Genomic DNA, 22,555 nt, shown 5'->3' with positions numbered 1-22,555 from the left:
TGGACCTGAGCCGGGTCGAGTCCATGGTTTCTGGTGCACGGCCGGCCAGCAGGTGCGGGGTCTGCAGACCCTGCCCCGGGAGACAGCGGAGCTCAGGGCTCGTCACCCCGGTGTCGCTGGTTTGGCCGGTGGGTTTGTGGGGACTCGGGGGGCTGACGGGCCTCCGTCCAGGCCTCCAGGACTGTCCGAGGGGAGAGCAGGGATTTGGGAGCAGACTGAGCTGGGCTGTGACTGGATGTTGTATGAAGCAGCCCACGTCTGCGCTGCCTGTACAGAGAGGGGCTGTTTGGGAGAGGGCATCATGGGGGGCGGGAAGCCCCAGTGTTGGTGCTGCACTGCTGTGCCGGAGTCGCTGGCCTTGTGCTCCTGCAGCGTCGCCTGCTGCTGCCTGTGTGCACTGGCCTAGGTCAGTGTTTGTCTCAGCCCACGAGAAGGGAGCCACGCACACAGGGCAGCTGTGAGCTCCACACTCGGCCCTCCACCTGCGCGGCGTGCCCCCCAGCAGGCACACAGGCCTCTGGAGCCCAGGGAGAGACACGTGCTTGGGTGCAGGGATGCTGGTCTCAGCCTGGGGGCAGTCTTTCACCTTCGTGGGTGTCTGACAAGCCCACCCACCCGGGACAGGGTCCCCTGTGTCTCTGTCTCTTGAGGAGGGAGCCAGGGCTGAGAGGAGCCAGGCCCGGTGCCCCAGGGGGTGCGCCTCAGGGTCCTCCAGCCTCTCCTGGTCAGAGGCGGGTGCAGTGAGGTAGGTGTCACTGCTTCCGGTGCCCAGAAGCCATGGACTCTGGGGGTGGGAGGTGGGTCCGCCCCAGGGGCTGGCCGAGGCCAGAGGGGCTGAGCACAGCCGCGGGGCGGGAGGCTGGCGATCCCTGTCCTGCATGCGTCCCCTGTCACTGCGAGCATCTGAGGCACTGTCATCATCTGTCCTCGTGGCTCTCCAGGGCTGCCTGTCTGTTGCCACCCCACCCCTCTCCTGAGTGCCCCCAGAGCCCCAGAAGGAAGCCTGGGAGGAGCGGTGGGCCTGAGTTCACCTCACGCAGTTTGGATGAACAGCCCTGCCTTCTTTGTGCTCTGTTCTCTCTCCTCGAAGCTGTGTCCCCCCAGCAGCTGCAGGGGTTCTAGTCCACCAGCTGCTTAGAGTTGGGTGGTGCTGTCACCCTCGCCCTGGCTGCTCCCCCCACCTGAGTAGTGATTTCAAAGGAGAGACACCCGGGGGGCAGGCACTTGGCTGCCCCTCCCTTGCTGAGCTGTGTGGTCCTGGCCCTGTGCACACAGCCCCTTCCATCCTGTGCCCGTCCCTGGGGAGCCTGGCCCACCCGAGAGTCATCAGGGCCCTGGGGTGCAGACGGTGAGGGGCACCTCCCTGCCCTCGTGACCACTAGGGTTCCCTCTTTGCCACAAGGGAGGGAGCTGCAGGCAGCCTGCACCCCCCAGGTCCCACGTGGAGGTCCCCTTACGCTTCTTGCCAGTCTGGACCACAGTCAGTTTCTCCTTGTGCCCTTTGACGGCCCTCCCTGTGCCCTTGTGCTACACTCATCCTGCCTGTGAGCTGTCCCCGTGCAGCCTGGGTCCCTCACCACAGAGGCCAGAGTCCCCAGCACCCTGGTGGGAGCCAGAGAGGGGGGCCTTCAGGGAAACAGCACTCGAGCTGCGCAGCTGGGCCCCTGCCCTGGAAGCAGAGCGGCACCACTGGCACCACCGAGACCAGACAGGCAGCCCTGGAGAGCAGCTGGCCCGCATGCTGCTGCCCCTCCATCTGCGTCCTCCCCTCGTGCACCCCTGCTCCAGCCACAGCCTGAGCCTCACCTGCCTGTCCCCAGCAGCTCCGTGGCCGGAAGCTGCCCCGCTGCCTGGGGCACCGGTCTGAGCAATGGGGGTGGGGAGCTGCCGGGTCCACAGTGCCCATCTCCTCAGGGCACTACCCAGTTACGCCCTTGAAAGGGATGTGCCAACAGTTCAGGGTGTCCCTGGCCAGCTGGAAGCCTCACTCCCGGGTCATCTGCGGCCACCAGAGAGTACTGGTTTATTTTCGTGCTTGATTTTGAGCCCCTGGACGAGGGACAGTGCTTGGTGTCCCAGACCCTCTGGAGCTGAGACCTTTGTGGGTGGAAAGGTGGCTTCCGTGGCGGCAGCAGCAGGAGCACCAACACTCACCTCCTGGGTGACCAGCCTGCGAGGGGCTGGAGCGGCCCAGAGGGTGTGTTTGCCCCTCTGCGGCCAGCAGGGCTTCGCTGGCGGGAGGGGAGGGGAGGCCGCCAGCGGGGTCGGTCCCTTTAGAGGGCTTGGGGGGACAGCCCTGCCCAGCACCTGCGGTTGGCCTGTCCCGCCCGCCGGAGGTGCTGCTTGGGAGCCCTCCTCTCTCCCTCCTGTGGGCCGGCCGGCCGGGCGGGCGGGCGCGGTCCTGCTGCATGGGAACTGACTGCCAGGGCAGGCTTTCCTTTCTGAAGGTTTCCTGGGGCGAGGACTGCTTAGACCGTGGAGTGCTGACTGTTTTACTCTCCCCTTGGCCCACCTTTCTTGGGTACCCCGGGGAGGCGGGGAGCAGTGGGTGGGGAGCAGCGTGCTTGCCACGCAGGAGGCCGATCCCGAAAGGTCAGAGGACACCCCTGTCCCTCCAGAACAACTTCATCAACCTCAGCTTCCTGCGTCTGTTCCGCGCTGCCCGGCTCATCAAGCTGCTGCGCCAGGGCTACACCATCCGCATCCTGCTCTGGACCTTCGTGCAGTCCTTCAAGGTGGGGTGGCCGCCCGGGGGGGCCTGGTGGCCAGTGGGTGGTGCTGGGCTGACCCCCGTGTGTCCCACAGGCCCTGCCCTACGTGTGTCTGTTGATCGCCATGCTGTTCTTCATCTATGCCATCGTTGGCATGCAGGTGCGGGGCCGGGGGTGGGGGTGGGGGTGGGGTGTCTGGGCCCCGGGCAGGAGGGCCCTCGCATGCCGTCCAGTAGCGGTGATGCTGCGTGGGCTGTTGGCAGAGTGGTTCAAGCACCTTGTGAACTCGAGCCTCAGAAAGACTGCTTTGTGGACGGGGGCGTGGAGGAAGCAGGCCCTTGCGCTGGGCCTGCCCAAGGGTGGGTGCCGGGGGAAGCGTCCGGGCTTGGCCAGGGGCAGTGCTGAAGGACAGCCTCCCGCTCCTTCCCAGAAGGTTCCATCCAAGGGAAGAAAAGTCTCCAGGAGCAGGGCCCATCCCGCAGCTGTCAGACTCACTGCGTAGTGTACAGCGCCCCCTGTTGCCCGAGATCACCTTGTCTATTGTTTGGGAAGCCATGTAAAGGAACAGGCAGTTCCCCGTCACAGACCTTTGGCCCCGGCCACTCCCCCAGCAGGGTGACAGGTGGGCCCAAAGGCCCACCCGGTGTGGGGAGCCTGGGTCTTAGAGGTGAGCTGGAAACAGAGGTTTTAAACCCTGTCAGGGGTCGGCAAGTGCTCTTGCTATAAAGTCGACTGCGCACCGGTGCTGCCCAGACCAGATCCACGTCTCCTGCTATGGCCTGCGGCTGCACCGAGCACGTCCCCACCTTCAGTCCTGGTGGGTGTGCGGCCATTCTCCAGTGTTCAGCCGCCAAGCTAGCGGTGACTGATGCGTCTCCCTTTCTGACCTTGAGGGAAATCGGGGAAATGTGTGGAGAGCCCGCACACTCGGCTCTGGGTCCTGTGTCTGCAGGTCACGCAGACCAGCCTGGAGCCCGGCAGCACACACCGGCTTTCACGAGGGTTCCTCTGGCCTGGACTCGCCTGGCTGCTGCCCGGCCCAGAGGGGAGCTCTTGCCAAGGCGGCACCTGTCTGGAGGTCCCACGCCCCGTACACCCTCTTCTTCCTGGTCCTGGTCCAGGAGCCACAGGGCGGTCTGCAGCCTGCTTTCCCATTGCAGGTGTTTGGGAACATCGCCCTGGACGACGACTCCAGCATCAACAGGCACAACAACTTCCGGACGTTCTTGCAGGCCTTGATGCTGCTGTTCAGGTGTGTGCTCGGGACCCGCCCCTGCAGGGCTCCAGGTGCAGGCTGCAAAGCAGACTGTGCCCCAACCTTCCTGAGGGTTCGCCACCATGTTCATTTTCATGTAGGGCAGCTGTGGGGCTGCCCTGGGGACAGGCTTGGGGTTCCCTCTGTGGGGCGAACTCAGACCCAGGGTCCTTTGCTGCACCGCGTGGAGGAGTTTCTGACTCTCCTCCTGCCTCAGAGCAGAAGCCCCGAGGCTGCACCTCCCCAACAGCATCGCTCCTCTGGCCTCAGCTGGGGTTGGTGTCTCTCTACTTACTGACATCCTTCCTCCTGCCGCAGGAGATGGGAGGCGGGCCCGGAAGTCAGCCTTGGTGTGAAGCTGTGATCTCGGGGATCTCTCTTCCCCTCTGGTCTTTATGTCACCCATCGGGTGCCACACAGGCTGGGCTGGCCACCCGTGGGACTCCTTACCCCTGGCCATCACCAGTGGGGAATGGGCCCAGCGTCTACCCAGGGCGACACACACGTGCACAGGGGGCCCAGGCCTCAGCCGCCTGCCATTCTGCTGCACACCCCCGCGGGCTGCCTCGCCCAGGGCGGCAGTCTGCCGAGGGCCCTCAGGTGGCTGTCGGGCGGTGTTGGTGCGCAGGGAAGGCAGGCAGCGGCTTGCGGGCCGTGGGCGCTCGTGCGGGTTTTGGCTTTTGCCGTAAGTGGCAGATCTGGCCTGCACTGAGTGGACGTGCCGGGTGCTGGGCAGGGTGGAGCGAGAAGGGCCAGGAAGTTATGGCATGGCTCAGGGCAGTGAGAGGCGTGGCGAGCTGGTGGGCTGGTGGGGGGAGACTGAGGCAGGGCGGTGCCGAGCAGGTGGGAGGGGCAGTTGGGAGGTGGGAAGTCCAGGGCTGTGGGGGCCCTGAGGCACCCCGGAGGGCGCTGAGCCTGGTGCTCACGGTTACCCCCGTCATTTGAAACGGGCAGTTGGAGAGGCTGGTGTCAGAGCACCCTTTTCTGGAACAGCTGCCTGCCACCCAGACCTCGCACCTGTGCGGGCCTCTGTGGGCGGGGCTGTGTCCTCCTGGGGCCTCACAGCTGCACCCCCCCCCAGGAGTGCCACTGGTGAGGCCTGGCATGAGATCATGCTGTCCTGTCTGAGCGACAAGGCCTGTGACGAACACGCCAACGCCAGCGAGTGCGGCAGCGACTTCGCCTACTTCTACTTCGTGTCCTTCATCTTCCTGTGCTCCTTTCTGGTGAGTGCATCTGTGCCACCTGTGCCACGGCTGTCCCGGGGCCCTGCACTGTGATGCGTGTCACACTGCAAGCTGATTCCTCAGAGACAACGCCCCTTCACCCTAAAGGAGCACCCCGCAGCGAGCCCCTCGGAGCCCCACCTAACTTCTGTGGAGTGGGCTCGGGTTCGGGGGGGCAGCGTCCTGCGTCCCAGCTGCCCGAGGACGCCCAGCGTGGCAAGGGGACACGGGGAGCAGCACTCCTGCCATGTGCAGGGCTGGGCCGTGGGGGCCCGTGGGGGCCCGTGGGGATCGGTGGATATGGTCAGTGGGCTGGTCCCAGGAGTGTGGGTCTCATTCCAAGTCTTCCGGAGCCTCTGGGGGACGTGGCAGAGTCCCCTGGTGCTGCTTCTGGTCTGCAGAGCTGTGGAGTGAGCAGGGCGGTGGCCTGGAGGAGGTGGCGTTGGGCTGCCTCCTGAAGGTGGACCACACAGTGGGTGGTGGAAAGACAGCTGTGTCCTGGGCATGTGGAGTGACAGAATGAGTGGTCCTTCCTCTGAGGTGGGAGGACGGGGAGCTGCAGGGGTGGGGCTGGGAGGGGAGAGGGACACCTAGTGGACAGGTCTCCGGGCTGCAGGTGTGAATGAGGCAACGGGTGTGGGGTGCATTGGTAGGGCTAGGTGGTCCAGAGGCCTGTGGCTGCAGCACCCCCGGGCACTGAGGGGAGGCGATCCCTGGGCTCTCCCCAGACTTGCTGTGTCAGGGTTTCCGGGAGAGGGACCCACAAGCCTGGGTGTCCACAGACTCCCCACATGGTTCTCTGTTGCTGAGCCCAAGAAGCACTGGCCCAGGGAGAGCGTAGTGGGGAAGAAGGCTGAGCACTCCGCAGGCAGGCGCATGGAGATGGGAGCTCTGGGCCGGAGGTGGGGGAGCTGTTGGCCAGGCGGGGGCGGGGAGAGCAGCCCCAGAGGCCCAGGGGAGGGGTGTCCGCCCGGGAGGTGCTGCTGAGAGGTCAGGTGAGGGGACGACAGAGCTGTTCCTTGATGTGAACAGGTAGAGGCTCTGGTGACCTTCCCTAGAATAGGCCCTTGGGCACATGGACCAGAGCCCTATTGCAGACAGGACGGTGAGGAACAGCGCAGCCGGCCGCAGGCAGTACCGGGCAAACGCTGCGGATTCTCGGTCGGGGCTCCGAGCCACACTCACCGCTGGGCCCCTGGGTAGAGAGCTTACCCGGGTTGGGATTTCCTGGACTAGTCTGGGCAGGGAGAGAGGGTGGGTAAGAGCAACTAGTCCTGGACATGAGACCAAAGCTGGAGACGGAGGGAGGGGACGGCAGTGGGGGAGGGTTAGGGCCACTGAATCCGACGACCTCACGTGGACAGGCATTTGGGAACACAGTGTTAGAGGAGGCCAGGGACCCCTGGAATTGACTTTGGCAGCGGTAATGACGACGTCCACCAGTGTCCCTGGTGAGGACCAAGCTCAGCGTGTGGTCAAAGGAGCAAGGAGCTGAGGTGGTGGCAGGCGGGGCATGGGGAGGGCAAGGACCAGAGAGGCAGGCAGCCGCCGGCCCGTGTCCAGGGGTGCTCAGAGCAGCCGAAGCAGCGGGCCAGGCCGGAGGCCCCACGGAGGAGGGCGTGGGAGCCGCGCACCGCAGAGCAGGCTGCGTGTGTGCGGAGCACGCAGTGGGTAGGGTGACGTCGGGTCACAGCTAATGCGGAAGAAGTGGGGCGTGTTCCAGGTGATGGTGCTGGGCTCCTACTGATGTCGGGCTGAGTGCTGAGGGGGGCACCTGGGGTGGTGGGGAGGGGTGTGTGCGGCAGGGGAGCCTGTGTCGGCGAGGGTGCAGGCAGGTCTGCAGAGCTGCTGGCCTCTCAGCACTGGGCAGCGGGGAGGGCAGGCTTTCTGGAGAGCCCCTGTCTCGTTCAGACATCTGATGCTGCAAAGCCAGCCCACCCAGGGGTGCGGAGACCAGGCCCCACAGAGAGCAGACCCACGAGACCACACACCCCAAGCCAGTGCCCTGCACATGCTTGGGATGAGTCCCCTGGAGGGCTGTGCTCTTCTCCAGAGAAGCGGGTATTTGCTGACCACTGTCCTTCGGGTCTGGTTCCCGTGGGCCTCTTCCTGGACGGAAGCACAGCAGGCCTGCCAGCCTCCCGCTGGCCACTGGGTCGGTTTGAGGAGAAATGGCAGTGGGAACAGAGTTGTGATGGGTGGTGGCAGGATGAGGCGAGGCTGGGCCTCAGTCACCTTGGTTGGAATTGAGGGGCATTGATAGGATGACAGCAAGTGGGGTTGGTGACAACCTGCTCACAGTCACTGAGTTAGATGCTCTGTGGAGTCACACCAATACTTTATTTCCCAGTGTTTGTGGCGTCCTGAGATTGGTAGTGTTGTCATCACATGACAGCACGGATGCTGAGACACAGTGACTGTTCGGTCAGCCTGTGTGGGCCCAGGCCACCGATGTGGACAGGTTCCTGGGGTAACAGGGCTGCCCGTGACTGATTCCAGAAGAAAACCCAGCAGACCTGTGATGGAGTGTGAAGCACTGGTCAGAATACCCCCGGACTACAGTCCAGAACCAGCCCTGGCTGGTGTGGCTCAGGGATTAGAGCGTCAGCCCGCAGACCAATGAGTCGTGGGTTTGATTCTGGTCAAGGGCATGGACCTCGGTTGCGGTGCGACCCTGGCCCTGGTTGGGGTCCTGCGGAAGGCAACCAGTCGATGTGTCTCTCTCACGTCAGTGTGTCTCTCTCTTCCTCCTTCCCTCCCTGTTTGAAAATAAATAGAAAAATATCCTCAGGTGAGGATTAAAAAAATAAAAAATAAAGTCCAGGACCAGGTGGCTTCACTGGTGAATTCTACCAAACATCTAGGGAATTAACACCAGTCTTCCTCAAACTCTTCCAAAAAAATTGAAGAGGTGGGAACACTTCCAAATTCATTCTTCAAGGTCCGTGTTACCTCGACACTAAAGCCAGACAAAGACGCCACTAGAGAGGAAACTGCAGGCCAGCATCTCTTACGGATATGGAGGTAAACGTCCTGAACAAAGTGCCACACACTAGCTCCATCAGTACGGGAGGGCAGTGCATCAGGACACAATGAGACTGACCACAGGAGTGCAGGGATGGCTCAGCATGCGAGCATCTGTCCGCGTAGTGCACCACATTCAGAAGAAAAATCCCACGCGATCATCTCAATAGATGGAGAAAAAGCATCTGACAAAATTAAACACACTTTCATGATAAAAACATGAAATGAACTAGAAGTAGAAGGGAACTTCCTGAACATGGTAAAGAGCTTTCATGAAAACCCACAGCTGGCATCAGGTTTCATGGTGAAAGTCCAGCAGCTTCTCCCGGAGGAGAGGAACAAGACAGGGTGCCCACTCTCATCACTCTGTCCAGCGTTGTGATGGAAGTCCTACCAGAGCAATTAGGCATGAAAAACAATAAGCATCCAAATGGAAAGAAGAAAGCAAAACTCCATTTGCAGATGACATTGTTCCACATGTAGAAAACCACAGCCCTGGCTGGTGTGGCTAGTTGGTTGAAGCAACGTCCTGTGCACCAAAGGGGTGCAGGTTCGAGTCATGGTCAGGGCACATACCCAGGTTTCAAGTTCAATCCCCTGTCATGATACATATGGGAAGCAGCCCATCAGTATTTCTCTCTCACATCGATGTTTCTCTCTCTTTCTGTCTTCTTTTTCCTTCCTCTCTCTCTTAAAATATCAGTAAATACATATCCTCAGTGAAGATTTAAAAAAAGAAGAAAACCCCAAAGAGTACACACACATACCCCAAAAAACTATAGCCAGGAAATGAGTTCACCAACGTTTCAGGGTACAAAAATCAGGCGTGTTTCTATACACCCCAGCGAACAATCTGAAAAGGAAATTAGGGAAGCAGTTGCGTTACCAGTAGTATCCAAAGAATAAAGTGTGCAGAAGGGACTGACACCCCGAGGTGGGAGACCTGCATGCTGACACACCAAGCTGACGGACAGAGGGGACCCGGCGAAGTGACGCCAGGAACGAACACCGAGATGGCAGTGCCCCAGGTGACTCGCAGAGGAGATGCCGTCCTGTCAAGTTCCCGAGCAAAAGCCTACCCTCAGATCGGAGTTCCAGGAGCCCACATGGCCAGCACAGTCTTGAAAAAGAAGCAGGGAGGACTCACACCTCCCAGCTCAACACTCACCGTGAAGCTGCTGTGATCAAACAATGTGGCTGGTTAGACATTTCCCCAGACACACAAATAGCCAGTGGGCACGTAAAAGGTGCACAGCATCACCAGTCACCAGGGAGTGGAAACCAAACCCCAGCGAGGGGTCATCTCACCCCTTCAGAATGACCATCACAAAACGAGAGGGAGCCCGCGTGCCCTGTGGGCAGCCACTATGGAAACAGTGTGGAGCTTCTTCATCCATTAAATAGCACCACTGCCCTGGCCGCTGTGGCTCAGCGGTTAGAGCATCAGCTCGTGGACCAGAGTCTCGGGTTCAGTTCTGGTCAAGGGCGCGTACCTCGATTGTGGTTCAGTCCCCGGCCCTGGTCGGGATTGTGCGGGAGGTGTTTCTCTCACATCCATGTTTCTCTCTCCTCCCTCCCACTCTGTCTGAAAATATATCCTTGGCTAAAGATTTTTTTAAAAATAGGAAAAAATGCCCAGCCAGTGTGGCTTAGTGGATTGAGCGTCCTCCCGTGGACTGAGAGGTCCCAGTTGGATTCCCAGTCAGGGCACATGCTCAAGTTGTGGGCCTGATCCCCAGCAGGGGGCGTGCAGGAGGGAACTGATGGATGTTTGTTTCTCATCCATGTATCTGTCTCCTCTGTCCCTTCCTCTGTAATATCAGTAAAAACGATACAGTAAAAGACAAATGCTGCATGTTTATCACTTACATGTGGAATCTAAAAAGAAGTCATCACTCAGAAACAGCAGAGAAATTTCCAGGGGCTGGGATGAGGGAGTAGAGAGAGGTGGGTAAAGGGCGCAGACCCCCAGCTCTCAGATGACCTACGTGGTCTGCCAGGAAAGGTCACTGCCAGGCAATGGCTGTGTCAGCCAGCTAGTGGGGCCCTTTCACGACGTGTGTGTGGTCACGTCACCACGCCCCCACGCCTCCACAGCCACTGTCTCATCATTCTGTTTACCCATCACACGTCCGCATGGGGGCATGCCATCAGGACAGGGACAGTGGACTGGGGCTGAGCCGGGAGCCAACCCTGACGTCTGCCGTCAGTCGGTTTCTGTTGAGGACGCCAAGATCGTTCAATGTGGAAAGAAGTGTCTTTAGCAGATGGTGAAGAGACAGCTGGGTTTCCACCTGCAAAACGTGGTCAGACCCACGTCTCACTCCATGTGTGGAATTAACTCAAAATCAATTAAAGACCTAAAGATAAGAGCTTAAACTATAAAACTCTTACAAGAAAATATTGAAGGAAAATCTTCGAAACATAAGACTTGGCTAAGGAGTCTTGGTTTTTTGACACTGAATTGTGAGCAACAAAAGAAAGGACAGCTCAGCTAAACCACCCAAAATTAGTAACTTTGTGTCAAAACAGGCGGCTGCTACAGCCAGAGGCAGCTTCCTGGCCAGGAACTCTCCCAAGAGGCACCTGCACAGCCATCTTCGTGATAGGTCATAATAGGGGAAATACAGCATCATCTCGGGGGAGATTTAAAGGAATCTCCAGACCACACTCAGGGCCTGTGGACCAGCCTCCAGCTGGGAACCAAGGGCTCAGAGATCCGAGCTCTTCCTTGGGACCCTGTCGGGGGCTCGCTGGCTACGGCCCACCCACCTCTGGCCTCACCCTCCTTCCTTCCTTTGATGCAGAAGAATCAAAAACAAAAGGAAAAGAACAAAAAAGATGGATTTGCAGAATACCATTCTTTACTTCAAACTCTCTGATGTTTTGACTATTGGCCTTTTTTATTTTTATTTTTTAAGCATCCTGGCATGTGACCCTCTACCAGTAGTAGGAGGGGGTCGGGCAGGAAGCACCAGAATGGGGAGCCCTTCAGAACCACCTGGCCTGAGGGGGTGGGCTGGACAGTCCAAAGATGCAGATGCACACCCTAGCCATGTAGTACGTTTGTCACAAAGTAAGAAGAAAATTTGTGCCTCGTAAACATGATCGGTGACGTGCAAATGCAGTCTGAGGACTGGGAGAGAGTATTTACAAATCAGGTGTTTTATAGGGTCAGTGTCCACAGTCTGTAAAGGACCCTCACAGCTCAACACGAAGGCAACCACAGCCAGTGGACGGGGAGTCAGGCGGGCGTTTCCCAGAGAGGAGCAGCCGGAGCCGGGAGCACACAGGCGGCCAGCGTCTCCAGGCACTGAGACGCGCCCAGGCTCCGGCGCGGCACTGCTGCGCCCTCCCAGGGCGGCCGCGGCGGTGATGTCTTCAAAGGAGAATCGCAAGCATTGGCAAGGACGCAGGGAGACAGGAAGGAAGTCTCCACGAGGGCATGAGACTCGGCAGCTTCTGCGAAGCAGTTTAGAATTTCCCCAAAATGAAGCCTGTGACCCAGCAGTTCACTCACAAGAAGTGAACTGTCCACACAGAAGCGTGTATGTGAACGTGTGTCGCAGCATTGACTATGATAGCCGAAGGGGAGAGCACCCCAATGTCCTTCGTAGAGTGAACGGGGCAGCAGATTGGCATCCACCTGCCGTGGAATGTCAGTCAGCACAGAACGGAAGGAGACGACACTGCACTGGGAACGAGCCCCGCCCAGGGAAGGACCCAGACACAGAGGCCGTGCTCACGTGGCCCCTTCTGTGTGGAATGTCCCAAACGGGCCGTCCCGGAGTGGGAGCGGGTCACGGGCAGTGGCTGCTTCATGGCAGAGGCCTTGTCCTGGCGCCTTGAAGGACACCTGGAGAGGTGGTGCTGCACAGCGTGTGAACCGCGGAGTACACCGTGCTGCACCCTTGACGTGGCTTGTGATGGCGACGTGGCTTAGGTCCGTGGAGGGAACCTGAGCTGTTGGCCTCCCGGGACTGAACTGTCCGTCCTCCAGGGTTGCTGCTGTCCCTGAAGGCAGCTCAGAGGGGAGAGGGTGGGGTCGCAGAGCTGGGAGGACTGTGGACATGAGGTAATGGGCCTGAGCTAGGGCGGGGCTGTAGGGGCAGAGACAGCATGGTCAGTGTCGGACCCCGAGGCTGAGGCTGCTGCCACTAGTGGTGGTGGCGCAGGGGCAGGGCTGCGGGGAGAGCGGCCGGGCAGGCTCTGGCTGGGTCACGGTGGCCTCTGCCCCTGTTGGCTTCACACAGACTGGCTGGAGGGCGAGGGGTGCTGGGATAGGGCAGGCTGAGGGCTGGGTCACTCCTTCTCCCCTCCCCGCAGATGCTGAACCTCTTCGTGGCTGTGATCATGGACAATTTCGAGTACCTTACGCGGGACTCTTCCATCCTAGGGCCTCATCACCTGGACGAGTTCATCAGGGTCTGGGCCGAGTACGACCCGGCGGCGTGGTGAGTGAGCCGCCCGCTCTGCTCTGCGGGGACAGTCCAGATCGGGGGGTCCGGGCAGGGCTGGGGAGCAGGAGCCCTCAGGGCTGGGTGGGGCCGGTTCCGCTCCACACGGACATTGTGGGCCTCCCCCGTGGCTGGCACTCCCTTTCTCACTCTGGGTGCTTTGAGACGGCTCCTGGGCTGAGAAAGTCTCTTTGAGCCCTGAGTCCAGTCCTTAGGATGTTACCTGGGGGTCGTGAAGCATTTGCAGGGTGCTGGTGAGATTTGGGTTTCTTACCGAAGGGCCATTGCACAAGGGGTTGTTGAGGGCCCCGAGGGAGGTTGTAGAAACAGCAGGGGGCCTTCTCTCAGGCCTCCTGGTCCTTGTTTGCCCTCATGAAGCTTGGAGGCCTGTGTGGGCAGAGAGCCTGGGGGCCACCGGACATTCTCCCAGCTGCTCAGGGCTCTGCCGTCTCAGGGACAGAGCTGACGTGCCTCGCCCTGGCCCATGCTGAGTCAACGAGTGCTTGGGGGTGTGCACTCGAGTCCGATGAGCCGCTGTGAGGGTCGGTGGGGAAGCTTCACTGTGCTTGCTGTGCGTGTGGGGTGTTTCCAGGCCCAGCAGGGGTCGGAGGGTGTGCTCTCCCCCAGCGGCGAAGCAGCATGGCCTCCCGCCCACCTGTGCTGCCTCGCTCGCTCCTCACCTGCCCACTACTCTGTCCGTCCTCTCAAGCAGCTGCTCCAGTCGTCGGAGGGTGTGCTCCTTTTGTTAATCCTCACCTGAGGATACTTTTCCACTGATTCTTAGATAGAGTAGGAGGGAGGGGGAGAGAGAGAGAAACGTCATGTGAGAGAGACATACCTCCTGGTTGCCCCGCAGGGCCCGATCAGGCCGGAGGCCTGGCTTACAGGTGCAGCCACACCTGAGCCAAGCCTTACAGGGCCGGGCGCTGTGCCTCCACGCTCTGGGGCAGGAAGCTGGAGCTGGAGCACGTGTCCCCACGTGTCCTCCTCCACGGCCCTCGGGTGGCTGAGGCCAGAGGGAGGCGCTTGGTGTCCTCATGGGGCCCCAGGGCTCTGCCTGCCTTTCTCTGGATGGAAGCCCAGCGTAGACAGGGCTCCAGAACTCGCCCACCCCCAGGCCCGCAGGCCACCTCACCTCTGTCACCCAGCTTCCCCAGAGGAGGAGGACCCAGAGGTGCTATGTGAGGCCCTTTCCCACTGGGGCGAGTCCTGGAACCTGTGGCAGCACCAGGGCTCGGGCACGCCCAGGCCACAGCGTTGGCTACTTCCGTGTGGTGGAAAACGCAGTTTCAGACAACGAGAGAGCTGCTGTAGCTGCATGTCCTGGTGTGTGGCGGTTTCCTGGCCTGGGAGAGCCCAGTCGTGTTCCTGCCTGAGGGACAGCCCCAGGTTCTCTGGGCAGGAAGGCTCCCAGGTTGGAGGGCAGAGTGTCCTCAGGGCTGAGGCCCAGGTTCTGGAGGCCTCAGTGGTGGCAGGATTGACCTCCCTCCCAGATGCCCCTCCCAGCGAGGTCTGAGCTGATGCCATTTCTGGTGGAAATTATATTGCAGAAAATCAGAATTTTTGCAATGAGGTTGGACCAACAGCGCAGGCAGGTCAGTTCAGGCCTAGGAGCCAGGGGGACATCCCCAGTGGGTGCGAGCCACAGATCCAGGGTCCCCAGTCAGCCCAGGTGCAGCGAAGGCAGGACACTGACTGTGGGCTTCAGAAGGCACAACAGCCAGGGTCACTGCAAGGAGAGTGCGAGGGGGTCGTGCCGAGGTCATGGCAAAGAGAGTGCGAGGGGGTGAGGGGGTCGTGCCGAGGTCACGGCAAGGAGAATTCGAGGGGGTCATGCTGAGGTCACGGCAAAGAGTGTGAGGGGGTCGTGCCGAGGTCACGGCAAGGAGAGTTCGAGGGGGTCGTGCCGAGGTCACGGCAAGGAGAGTGCGAGGGGGTGAGGGGGTCGTGCCGAGGTCACGGCAAGGAGAGTTCGAGGGGGTCGTGCCGAGGTCACGGCAAGGAGAGTGCGAGGGGGTCGTGCCGAGGTCACGGCAAGGAGAGTGCGAAGGGATGAGGGGGTCGTGCCGAGGTCACGGCAAGGAGAGTGCGAGGGGGTCGTGCCGAGGTCACGGAAAGGAGAGTGCGAGGGGGTCGTGCCGAGGGGGTCGTGCCGAGGTCACGGCAAGGAGTGTGCCAAGGGGGTTGTGCCGAGGTCACGGCAAGGAGAGTTCGAGGGGGTCGTGCCGAGGTCACGGCAAGGAGCGTGCCGAGGGGGTCGTGCCAAGGTCACGGCAAGGAGTGTGCCGAGGGGGTCGTGCCGAGGTCACAGCAAGGAGTGTGCCGAGGGGGTCGTGCCGAGGTCACAGCAAGGAGTGTGCCGAGGGGGTTGTGCCGAGGTCACGGCAAGGAGAGTGCGAGGGGGTCGTGCCGAGGGGGTTGTGCCGAGGGGGTTGTGCCGAGGGGGAGCAGGTGGCAGAACGGGAGTCACGCCCTAGGTGGCGCCCAGCAGACCCACAGCCCACAGGCGGCAGAGATGGGACCGAGGTGCCTCACACTCACTGCTCCCGTGAGGCTGGCCAAAACAGGTTGCTCCCAGATGCCAGGAGCAGAAGGCCTAGGAGAGGCCTCTGAGCAGACTGGGTCTTGACCCCACGCCTGGGACGGGCAGACGATGCTGCGAGTGTCAGGCCCTGCCAGTCGCGTTTGTGGGTCCTCCTTGTTCCGCAGGGGCTCTGCCGGTCCCCTTCTGGGCGAGACTTCTGACGACAACAGCACAGGGCAGTTCCCAGGCCTTCCTCATGGGTGTGAGGGACACGGCCATGCACGCGTGCCCCGCGTGGTGCCTGTGTGCACAGGTGTGCTTGTATGCATGCGTGTGGGGTGCTGCTTTTGCCCCCCACCCCGTTGTTGCCGCAACACTTGGTGGTCAGTGTGGACTTGAACATCACAGTCATGTTTCTGTGTTCATCCGCCTGTCCAGCCAGCATTCTGAGCATCTGTGTGTTGAGGCCTGGGGACCCCGGGGTCTCCTTGCACAGTCTCGGGATGAGAGGAGCCCGAGCTGGGGGCCAGGGTGTGTCTGAGGGGCGACGAGGTCTGGCTGGAGAGTCAGCAGGACTGGCTCTCGAGCCAGAGTGACGGGGCAGGGTGGACAGTGGACTGAGCTCCGGAGCAGGCAGGTGGAGGTCAGGGTGGGACTGAGTGTGTCCTGCTGTGGGGAGAGTGTTGCACAGGGTGGCGAGGGCAGGTTGAGAAGGGCCTTGAAGTTTGGGTTAAACAAGTTGCTTTGACTTTGTTTTATAGACTGTGGGGTTAGTTTTTTAATCTGAGTGACAGGATTAGGCCACACTTTCAATCTGGGGGCATCTGAGGGTTTGATGGCAGAAGAGAGATGAGTCGAGCATGGGCTGTGGACCGAGGCCAGTGATCGTGGGCGGGGCTCCCTGTGCTTCCTGCCCTTTCATGGTGGTCCCTCGGGTCTCATGGGTTGGCACACACTTTGGGGGAGGCCAGAGTGGGGCTGCTTCTCTCTTCCCCTTTTTCCAGAAGTGAGACCTTACAGCTTGGAGCTGATTGGTCTGAGGGCATAGTGCAGGGAAGAGAACCCGCCCCTGGAGCAGGGGTCCTTCATGGAGCCCAGATGCCGTGGGCAGGCAGCCTGTTCAGGGAGCAGGGCAGCCAGGAGAGCCCCTGGAGACTCAGGCACAGGTGGAACAGCTGCCAGGGGAGGGGGCCGCCGGGCAGCGACGCAGCCTGTGTGTGCAGAGTGGGCTCATGTCCCCTGCCCTGCTCCAGGGCTCCCAGCCTCTGCTCCTCCTGCACATCTGCCCATCAGGCCGGGGGGCGGGAGGATGGGCTCACGGTGCCTCGGTTGCTGTAACCTGTGACGTTTCCTTTCTAGTTGCAGGATTCATTATAAGGATATGTACAGTTTGTTGCGTTGTATTGCGCCACCTGTTGGCTTAGGGAAGAACTGCCCTCGTAGGTTGGCCTACAAGGTTTGCGACTTCAGAGCCTCCATCTGACATGCTCTCCCTGCCCGCCCGCCTGCCGCCCCGCAGACACAGCACACACTCCCTGCCTGTCGGGGCATGAGGACACCTCTCCTGCCCGCCCCCGGCCCGCATTCCAAGCCCCTGGACGCTTCAGTCCCCATCTAATCACCCAACCCCTCCACCGGCTGGAGCAGACGGCCTGTGAGACAGACACAAGCTTTCTGGCTGGGCTGGGAGCGTGGTGGCCGGCCGCCAGGTGGGAGCCAGGGACCAGGTCTCCCCGGCTTTGCTCCTGGATCCTGAGGGTGGGCGATGGTGAGAGGGCGCGGAGGAGGGGATGTGGCACAAGCCGGCCAGGAGCAGCTGCCCTCTGGTTAGAGGAGCCAAAGAGCCAGGGTCTCTGTCCCTGGGGATGTGAGAACAGAGGCAGAGGGCCTCATGCTTCCCCTCAGCCTGACCTGCGCAGCCAAGGCTGAGCCCTGGGCAGACGGAGGCTGTGCCTGTAGGAGGAGGCTGTTCCCTTTCTCCTGGGCGACCTGGACCTGATGGTCTCTGGAACCCCAAGGAGGCTCATAGCAGGTGTCCCGTGGGTGGAGGTGTGGCTTCAGGCCCCTCTACCCTGGGAAGAGACAGTCATTACCCAGACACTTCGTGAATCTGGGGCCTGAGCCCGAGTGCTGGCCCCACCCTGCCCTGGCACAGTCAGGAGGGTGCAGGGTGGCACCAAGCCGCAGCTGCCCCACCCCACCCCCACCCGCAGCCCCCCATTTCCTGCCCAGCCCTGACCCCAGCAGCAGCCCTGCCCTGGGCTGACCTGGGCGTTTCTGGGCTCGGAGCAGGACTGGCCTGCCTGGTTGTCTGGAGTCCAGGGCTCCCTGCGGACAGCAGCCCACTCTAGTCTCCCTGCCACTAGATGTGTCTCCATGCGGCCTCTCTGCTGACCTAGAAGCAGAGTGAGCGCTAGGGAGGGCTGGCGCGGCTCTGGCCCAGCGGTCACAGCCCTGTCTGCCCGCTCTCCGCGGGCAAATGGTCTTTGATCCGGTGCTCTCTAGTTTCTGAAAGTACAAAATCAACCGCTGACAACCCAAAGCCGCCCCGATGCAGCCCCTCCTCACCCCTCCATGTTCATTAGCTCAGAGGTCACCTGCCACGGCCCTGCGCTGGCTGAAGTGTGGAAGTGAGGTGGGCGCAGAGGGCTGAGTGCAGCAGCGGCCTCCTCTCTCTCGTCCGACTGTCCATCCGCTTGACACCGGTTAACTGCACCTGTTTTCTTGTCTGCTTCCTCCTGCCCCTCCCGCACCTGCTGTGGACCCTGCGCTCTGCCCCTGGGCCGGGCCTCCAGTGGGCGCATCACTTACAGTGACATGTTTGAGATGCTGAAACACATGTCCCCGCCCCTGGGGCTGGGGAAGAAATGCCCTGCTCGCGTTGCCTACAAGGTAGACCCCGGCCCTGCTCTGAGCGGTCTGTGCTGGGCTCGGCTCCCACCCCTGTCGGGCTGTCTGTCTGTCTGTCTGCCACTCCGCTGTCTCACTGTCCCTTCTTCTCTGCCCAGCTTCCTTCCCAGACAGAGGGACATGGACACACGTAGTGTCTCTGCACTGGCTCCTGCCCCCAGGCTGCCCCAGGCTCAGGAAGACAGAGCCCAGCCGCCCTCCTTTGCCCCCCAGAGTGAGGGCCACACCAGCTTTGTTGACAGCAGCTTTTGTTCTGGCTCAGCTCCACCCCCTCCTTTGTCTCCCACCCTGGGGTCTGACCTGGGGAAAGGGGCCTGCAGGGCCCCTGGTGCCTGTGAGAGGGCCCCACCCCCACCTCACACCACACCTGCAGGACTGCTTGGAGCTGGGGAGGAAGTGTGTCTGCAGGGCCCCTCGGGCCCCGTGGCAGCATTCAGGAGAAAGGGTGCCAGGGAGAGGCCTCCTGTGAGGGTCACTGCAGGGGAGCACAGCCGCAGGGCCAGGGGCCCTGTGCCCCCCATCACTGAGGATGCCGCCGGCTGAGCTGCCAGGAAGGGTGCAGACTGAGGAGCACCTCCAGCTTCCCCCCGACACAGCCCAGCCCCAGCCTGCCCTGCCCACGCACGTGTCACCCTGGGGCTTCTCCACACACCCCGCCCCCACTGGTGGCCAGCATGTGTCTGGAGCCTTCCACAGTCCCCCTCTCTCAGAGCGAGTCTCCCATCAGGGCTTCTGTCTGTCTGTCCCCTGCTCCGCATGGCCTTTGGGAGCTGGGGGGTGCCTCGGGGTCTTCCTCCACCCTCCCCTGCCTGGAGGCCTGCATGCGAGACGTGCTCCGCCCATCCGAGAAGGAGGGCTCCGTCCTCAGACACCGAGCGGACGGGGCCTGCTGGCACTTCAGGGCTCACCCCACTGCGCTGCCAGCTCCAGGCTGAGGGCACACGGAGGCGGGGGGGTGGGGGCGGCTGGGGCAAGGGGGGCTTAGCGAGCTGGGAGGCTACAAGACAGGCACAGAGCCCTGTGGCCCTGGGTCCAGGCCCAGGGCAGGGAGCCTGTCGGTCTGTCTCGGCCTCACTCCTCTGTTGCTCCCTGAGACTCTGGCCCTCAGGGGAAGGTGCCCTGGACGGAGCCCTCCTGTCTTGGAAACCACCTGCTTTGCTCCTCCTCTATGGTTCCCCGACTCCCCGGTCCCTGGAGAGGACCCCTTGCCTCTCCCACAGCCCTCGGTGCCGGTCTGTGCATCACCCAGGGCACACCTGAGCTCCTGGGACCGTGCTCAGATGTGCCAAGTGGGGCTTTGCCAGCATTCGGGGGCAGGGTCTGGGTTCATGTCTCTAGCCTCCCCAGCCCCAGTCTGGCTGAGGATTAAATGTGGGGCCAGGATGCGTGGGCAGCCCTGTGGCAAAGCAGGCCTGCCCAGAGGGAGTGCACAGGGGCTGAGCATCTGCAGGCCCGGGAGGCCCTGGGCCCCCGTCTCTAGCTCCCAGTCTGTGGAGGGGCCAGGAGGCTGCTGGGAAAGGACAGGGGGTCCCAGTCAACCCCCGTGCCTAGGACGTGGCCGACATACCTGAGACCTTCTTCCTGGAGGGCAGGTGGTCCTCAGAGCCCGAGGGCACAGGCAGACCCCACTCCACCCTCAGACTCAGGAGAGAGGGAAGGGCCTTCTGCCTTAGGGGGCTGGCCCTGTCTGGCCTCCCGGGTGTGTGCCCCTGCAGCATGGTCCTGCGCCTCCCCGCCAGCCCCATGCCTGTGCAACCAAAGGAGGTGGGTGGAGGAGGGTTGTCCCAGGGCGCCCCGGCCTTGGTCCTGCCCCTCAGGCAAGGCTATGTGCTCTGGTCCCAGCCATGGGCAGTGGGCCTTTGGCTGAGGAAGTGCTTGTCTTTCAGAAAGAGTCAGGTTCCTGGTCGGCCCAGGGATTTCCACTTTTCTGTAGCTGGAACAATCCTCAGCTCCCACGAGGGTGGGTCCAAGGCTGAGGGGAATGCTGGCAGAACCCCCATCTACCCAGCTTCTTTTCGTCCCAGGTGCTTGCGGGCTCACCTCCTGGGGCCTCCAGCCTGGAGTGGCCCTGTGGTGGGGGGACCCCGAAAGGCCTGGCCCTGACCTGCCTCCTTGTTCCTAGCGCCTTGTTCGCATGAACATGCCCATCTCCAGTGAGGACATGACTGTCCACTTCACCTCCACACTGATGGCCCTCATCCGGACTGCGCTGGACATCAAGTTGGCCCCAGGTGAGCGAAGTCGCCTCAGAGAGTCACCTGCACAGGTGGGCAGGGAGGGGGCAGGGGCCTGTCTGGGAGACTGAGGGCGGCTGCCATGGTACCTGTGAGGGGCACTGACGTTGTCCCCGAAACTCTCCTGCACACGAGCTGCAATGCCCCCTCTCTCTATAAGGAAATAGGTGCAATGAAATAAACGAATGGCCTGTCTGGGTTACCCGGTGCGCTGAGTACTCACGCTGGAGCCCAGCCTGGCCCCGCTCTGCCCTCCCCTAGGGAGCCCAGTGCTTCCTCCGGCCCTGGGCTCACCAGGAGGGCCACGTAGCCTATGCCAAGGCAAGGAGGGAACCAGTCCCCAGCGTGTCCTCCCACCCAAACCCTTGCATGACGACAGCCACTTCACAGAGTAAACCCGTCACCGGGGGGGCCTGTGCCAGCCCCACACCCTCCCCTCTGCATCGCACCCTTGAGCCCAGCTGCTCTCCTGTGATGGCGAGTCCAGGCCCGGCCCGCCTTGCACACTAGGGCTTGTGCTCATTCTCTACCCTGACTCTCACCCCATCAGTTTTCTCTCCACTGGGTCATTTATATCAGTATATAAACATTATTTCTCTCATTTTTAAAAATTTCTTTCTTTTCCGCATCTATCGACTTCCCCATTTTTCTTCTTCCAAATGTTGTAACCCAGGAGAGTCATCCTCACTCAGACATCAAGTAATTTTGAATATTAGGAGCTTTATTACCTGCGCAGGGACTGCAGCCAACCTACACAGAGGAGAACTGCAAGCCTGAGCTCAGGGGGAGGGTTGCTTATATAGGGCAGGGGTCATTCAAGAGTTAGCAGAGCAAGCAAGCTCCGTGTACAGAAGCAGATATCAGCAGTTAGTAACTGCACAAGTTGTTTATTTTATATTTCTTCACGTTTACTAGACCTTGGCCTTGAATGTCTCATTGCCCCGTCTGGCATCTCCTGATTAGTTAAGCTCATGGTCAATACCCTTGTGGTCATGGCTGATGCACACCTTCCTCTTCAAGAATTTTTGCAAAAACAACTCAGGTTCAAGGAATCCAGGAGAGGTTCCTTCTTCTAGCGGATGGAGAATTACTGGGTTATAACATTCCCCACTGGTGTTATGTACAGATCAAATCTTTGATCTAATGGCAACCTTTGGTAATGAGAGGCCAGGACTAATAATTTGATAGATTGGACCCTCTCTCTTATGAAAGCTATTAATTTGTTTATTATTATAGGTCAACAGAAATAGTCCTAGAAATAAGAGTATGAGGGGGCCTGCTAGAGTAGGGAGAAGAGTAGTGAGCCAGGGGGACCAGTTACAAAGGCCTTCGAACTCGCTACTAGAGGCCTCTTCGCTTCTGGCCTGTTCTGCGAGGCGCTTCCTAAGAACCTGGATACTCCCTCTGATGACTCCTATCTATTGGCATAAACACAGCAAGCTTCCCTGAGTGCTGTAAATGCTGTACGGTGTCAGCGAGATAACTAGACAGCCGAATTGTAAAGGAGCACTTTATTACATGGGCGGGCTGGGGGTGGGAGGGCATTCCTCAAATCCTCAGCAACCTGCCTTCTTTGTTGTCTGTTTTTAAAGGCACAAACTATAGAAAAAAACTACATTCTTTTGGCGCCGCTTTTGGCACCGTTAAGGGGGGTTGATACAGAGAAGGGGGAGAGAGGAGCTTGTTTTGTCAGGGCAGTAATTAATTTTTTTTTTATGGTTTTTTTTGAGTTTTTCAAGGCTATTATTAACCCCTTATTTTTTTATTTTTCTTTGGGTTTTTCAAGGCCCTTATGTTTATAAAGAAAGTCTGCTAGGGTTTGTACGTGTAGTAACTGAGGGTCAGAATGGAGTTATTACATCCCCTTTGTGGTGACATTTTTTAAGATTTTTTCCCAATATTTTATTTCTAAGTTCCAAGTTCTACTGGAGTACAGATCTATAAAGATTCCCCTGTACAGTTATAATCAGAAAAATTAGAGTCCCAATAAATACAAGAGTCTCATTTTTAAGGAATCTGGAGAAGCCTACACCGTCTATTTTGCTTTTTCCGCCTTCAGCCAGGAATGGTGCAGCTAGAGCAGGATGCCGTTGACCTTGACAGCCGTTGGTGCAGGCGGGATGACAGTGTATGGTCCCTTCCAGGCCAGAGTTAGTCCCTTGGTGGTGAATTTCTTTACCTATATTGAATCCCTGAGCTGGAAAGGGTGCACAG

At 60.3% G+C, this 22,555-nt stretch overlaps 1 protein-coding gene across 1 annotated transcript in view; it reads left to right on the top strand.

Annotated features, from left to right (window-relative positions):
- The window catches only part of CACNA1B (calcium voltage-gated channel subunit alpha1 B), a 146,586-nt gene that overhangs the window by 109,457 nt on the left and 14,574 nt on the right, over positions 1-22,555 (top strand). The window contains exons 32-38 of the mRNA XM_036261371.1: positions 2,619-2,735; positions 2,806-2,871; positions 3,872-3,963; positions 5,048-5,192; positions 12,543-12,670; positions 17,993-18,089; positions 20,230-20,338. Of these exons, the coding sequence (XP_036117264.1) occupies positions 2,619-2,735; positions 2,806-2,871; positions 3,872-3,963; positions 5,048-5,192; positions 12,543-12,670; positions 17,993-18,089; positions 20,230-20,338 (754 nt within the window). The remainder of the gene's footprint in view (positions 1-2,618; positions 2,736-2,805; positions 2,872-3,871; positions 3,964-5,047; positions 5,193-12,542; positions 12,671-17,992; positions 18,090-20,229; positions 20,339-22,555) is intronic.

Source organism: Molossus molossus, unplaced genomic scaffold (genome assembly GCF_014108415.1).
Source record: "Molossus molossus isolate mMolMol1 unplaced genomic scaffold, mMolMol1.p scaffold_m16_p_14, whole genome shotgun sequence".
Classification (NCBI taxonomy): Eukaryota; Metazoa; Chordata; class Mammalia; order Chiroptera; family Molossidae; genus Molossus; species Molossus molossus.
The sequence above is the reverse complement of the archived record's forward strand: the minus strand, read 5'-3'. Positions and strand labels throughout refer to the sequence as shown.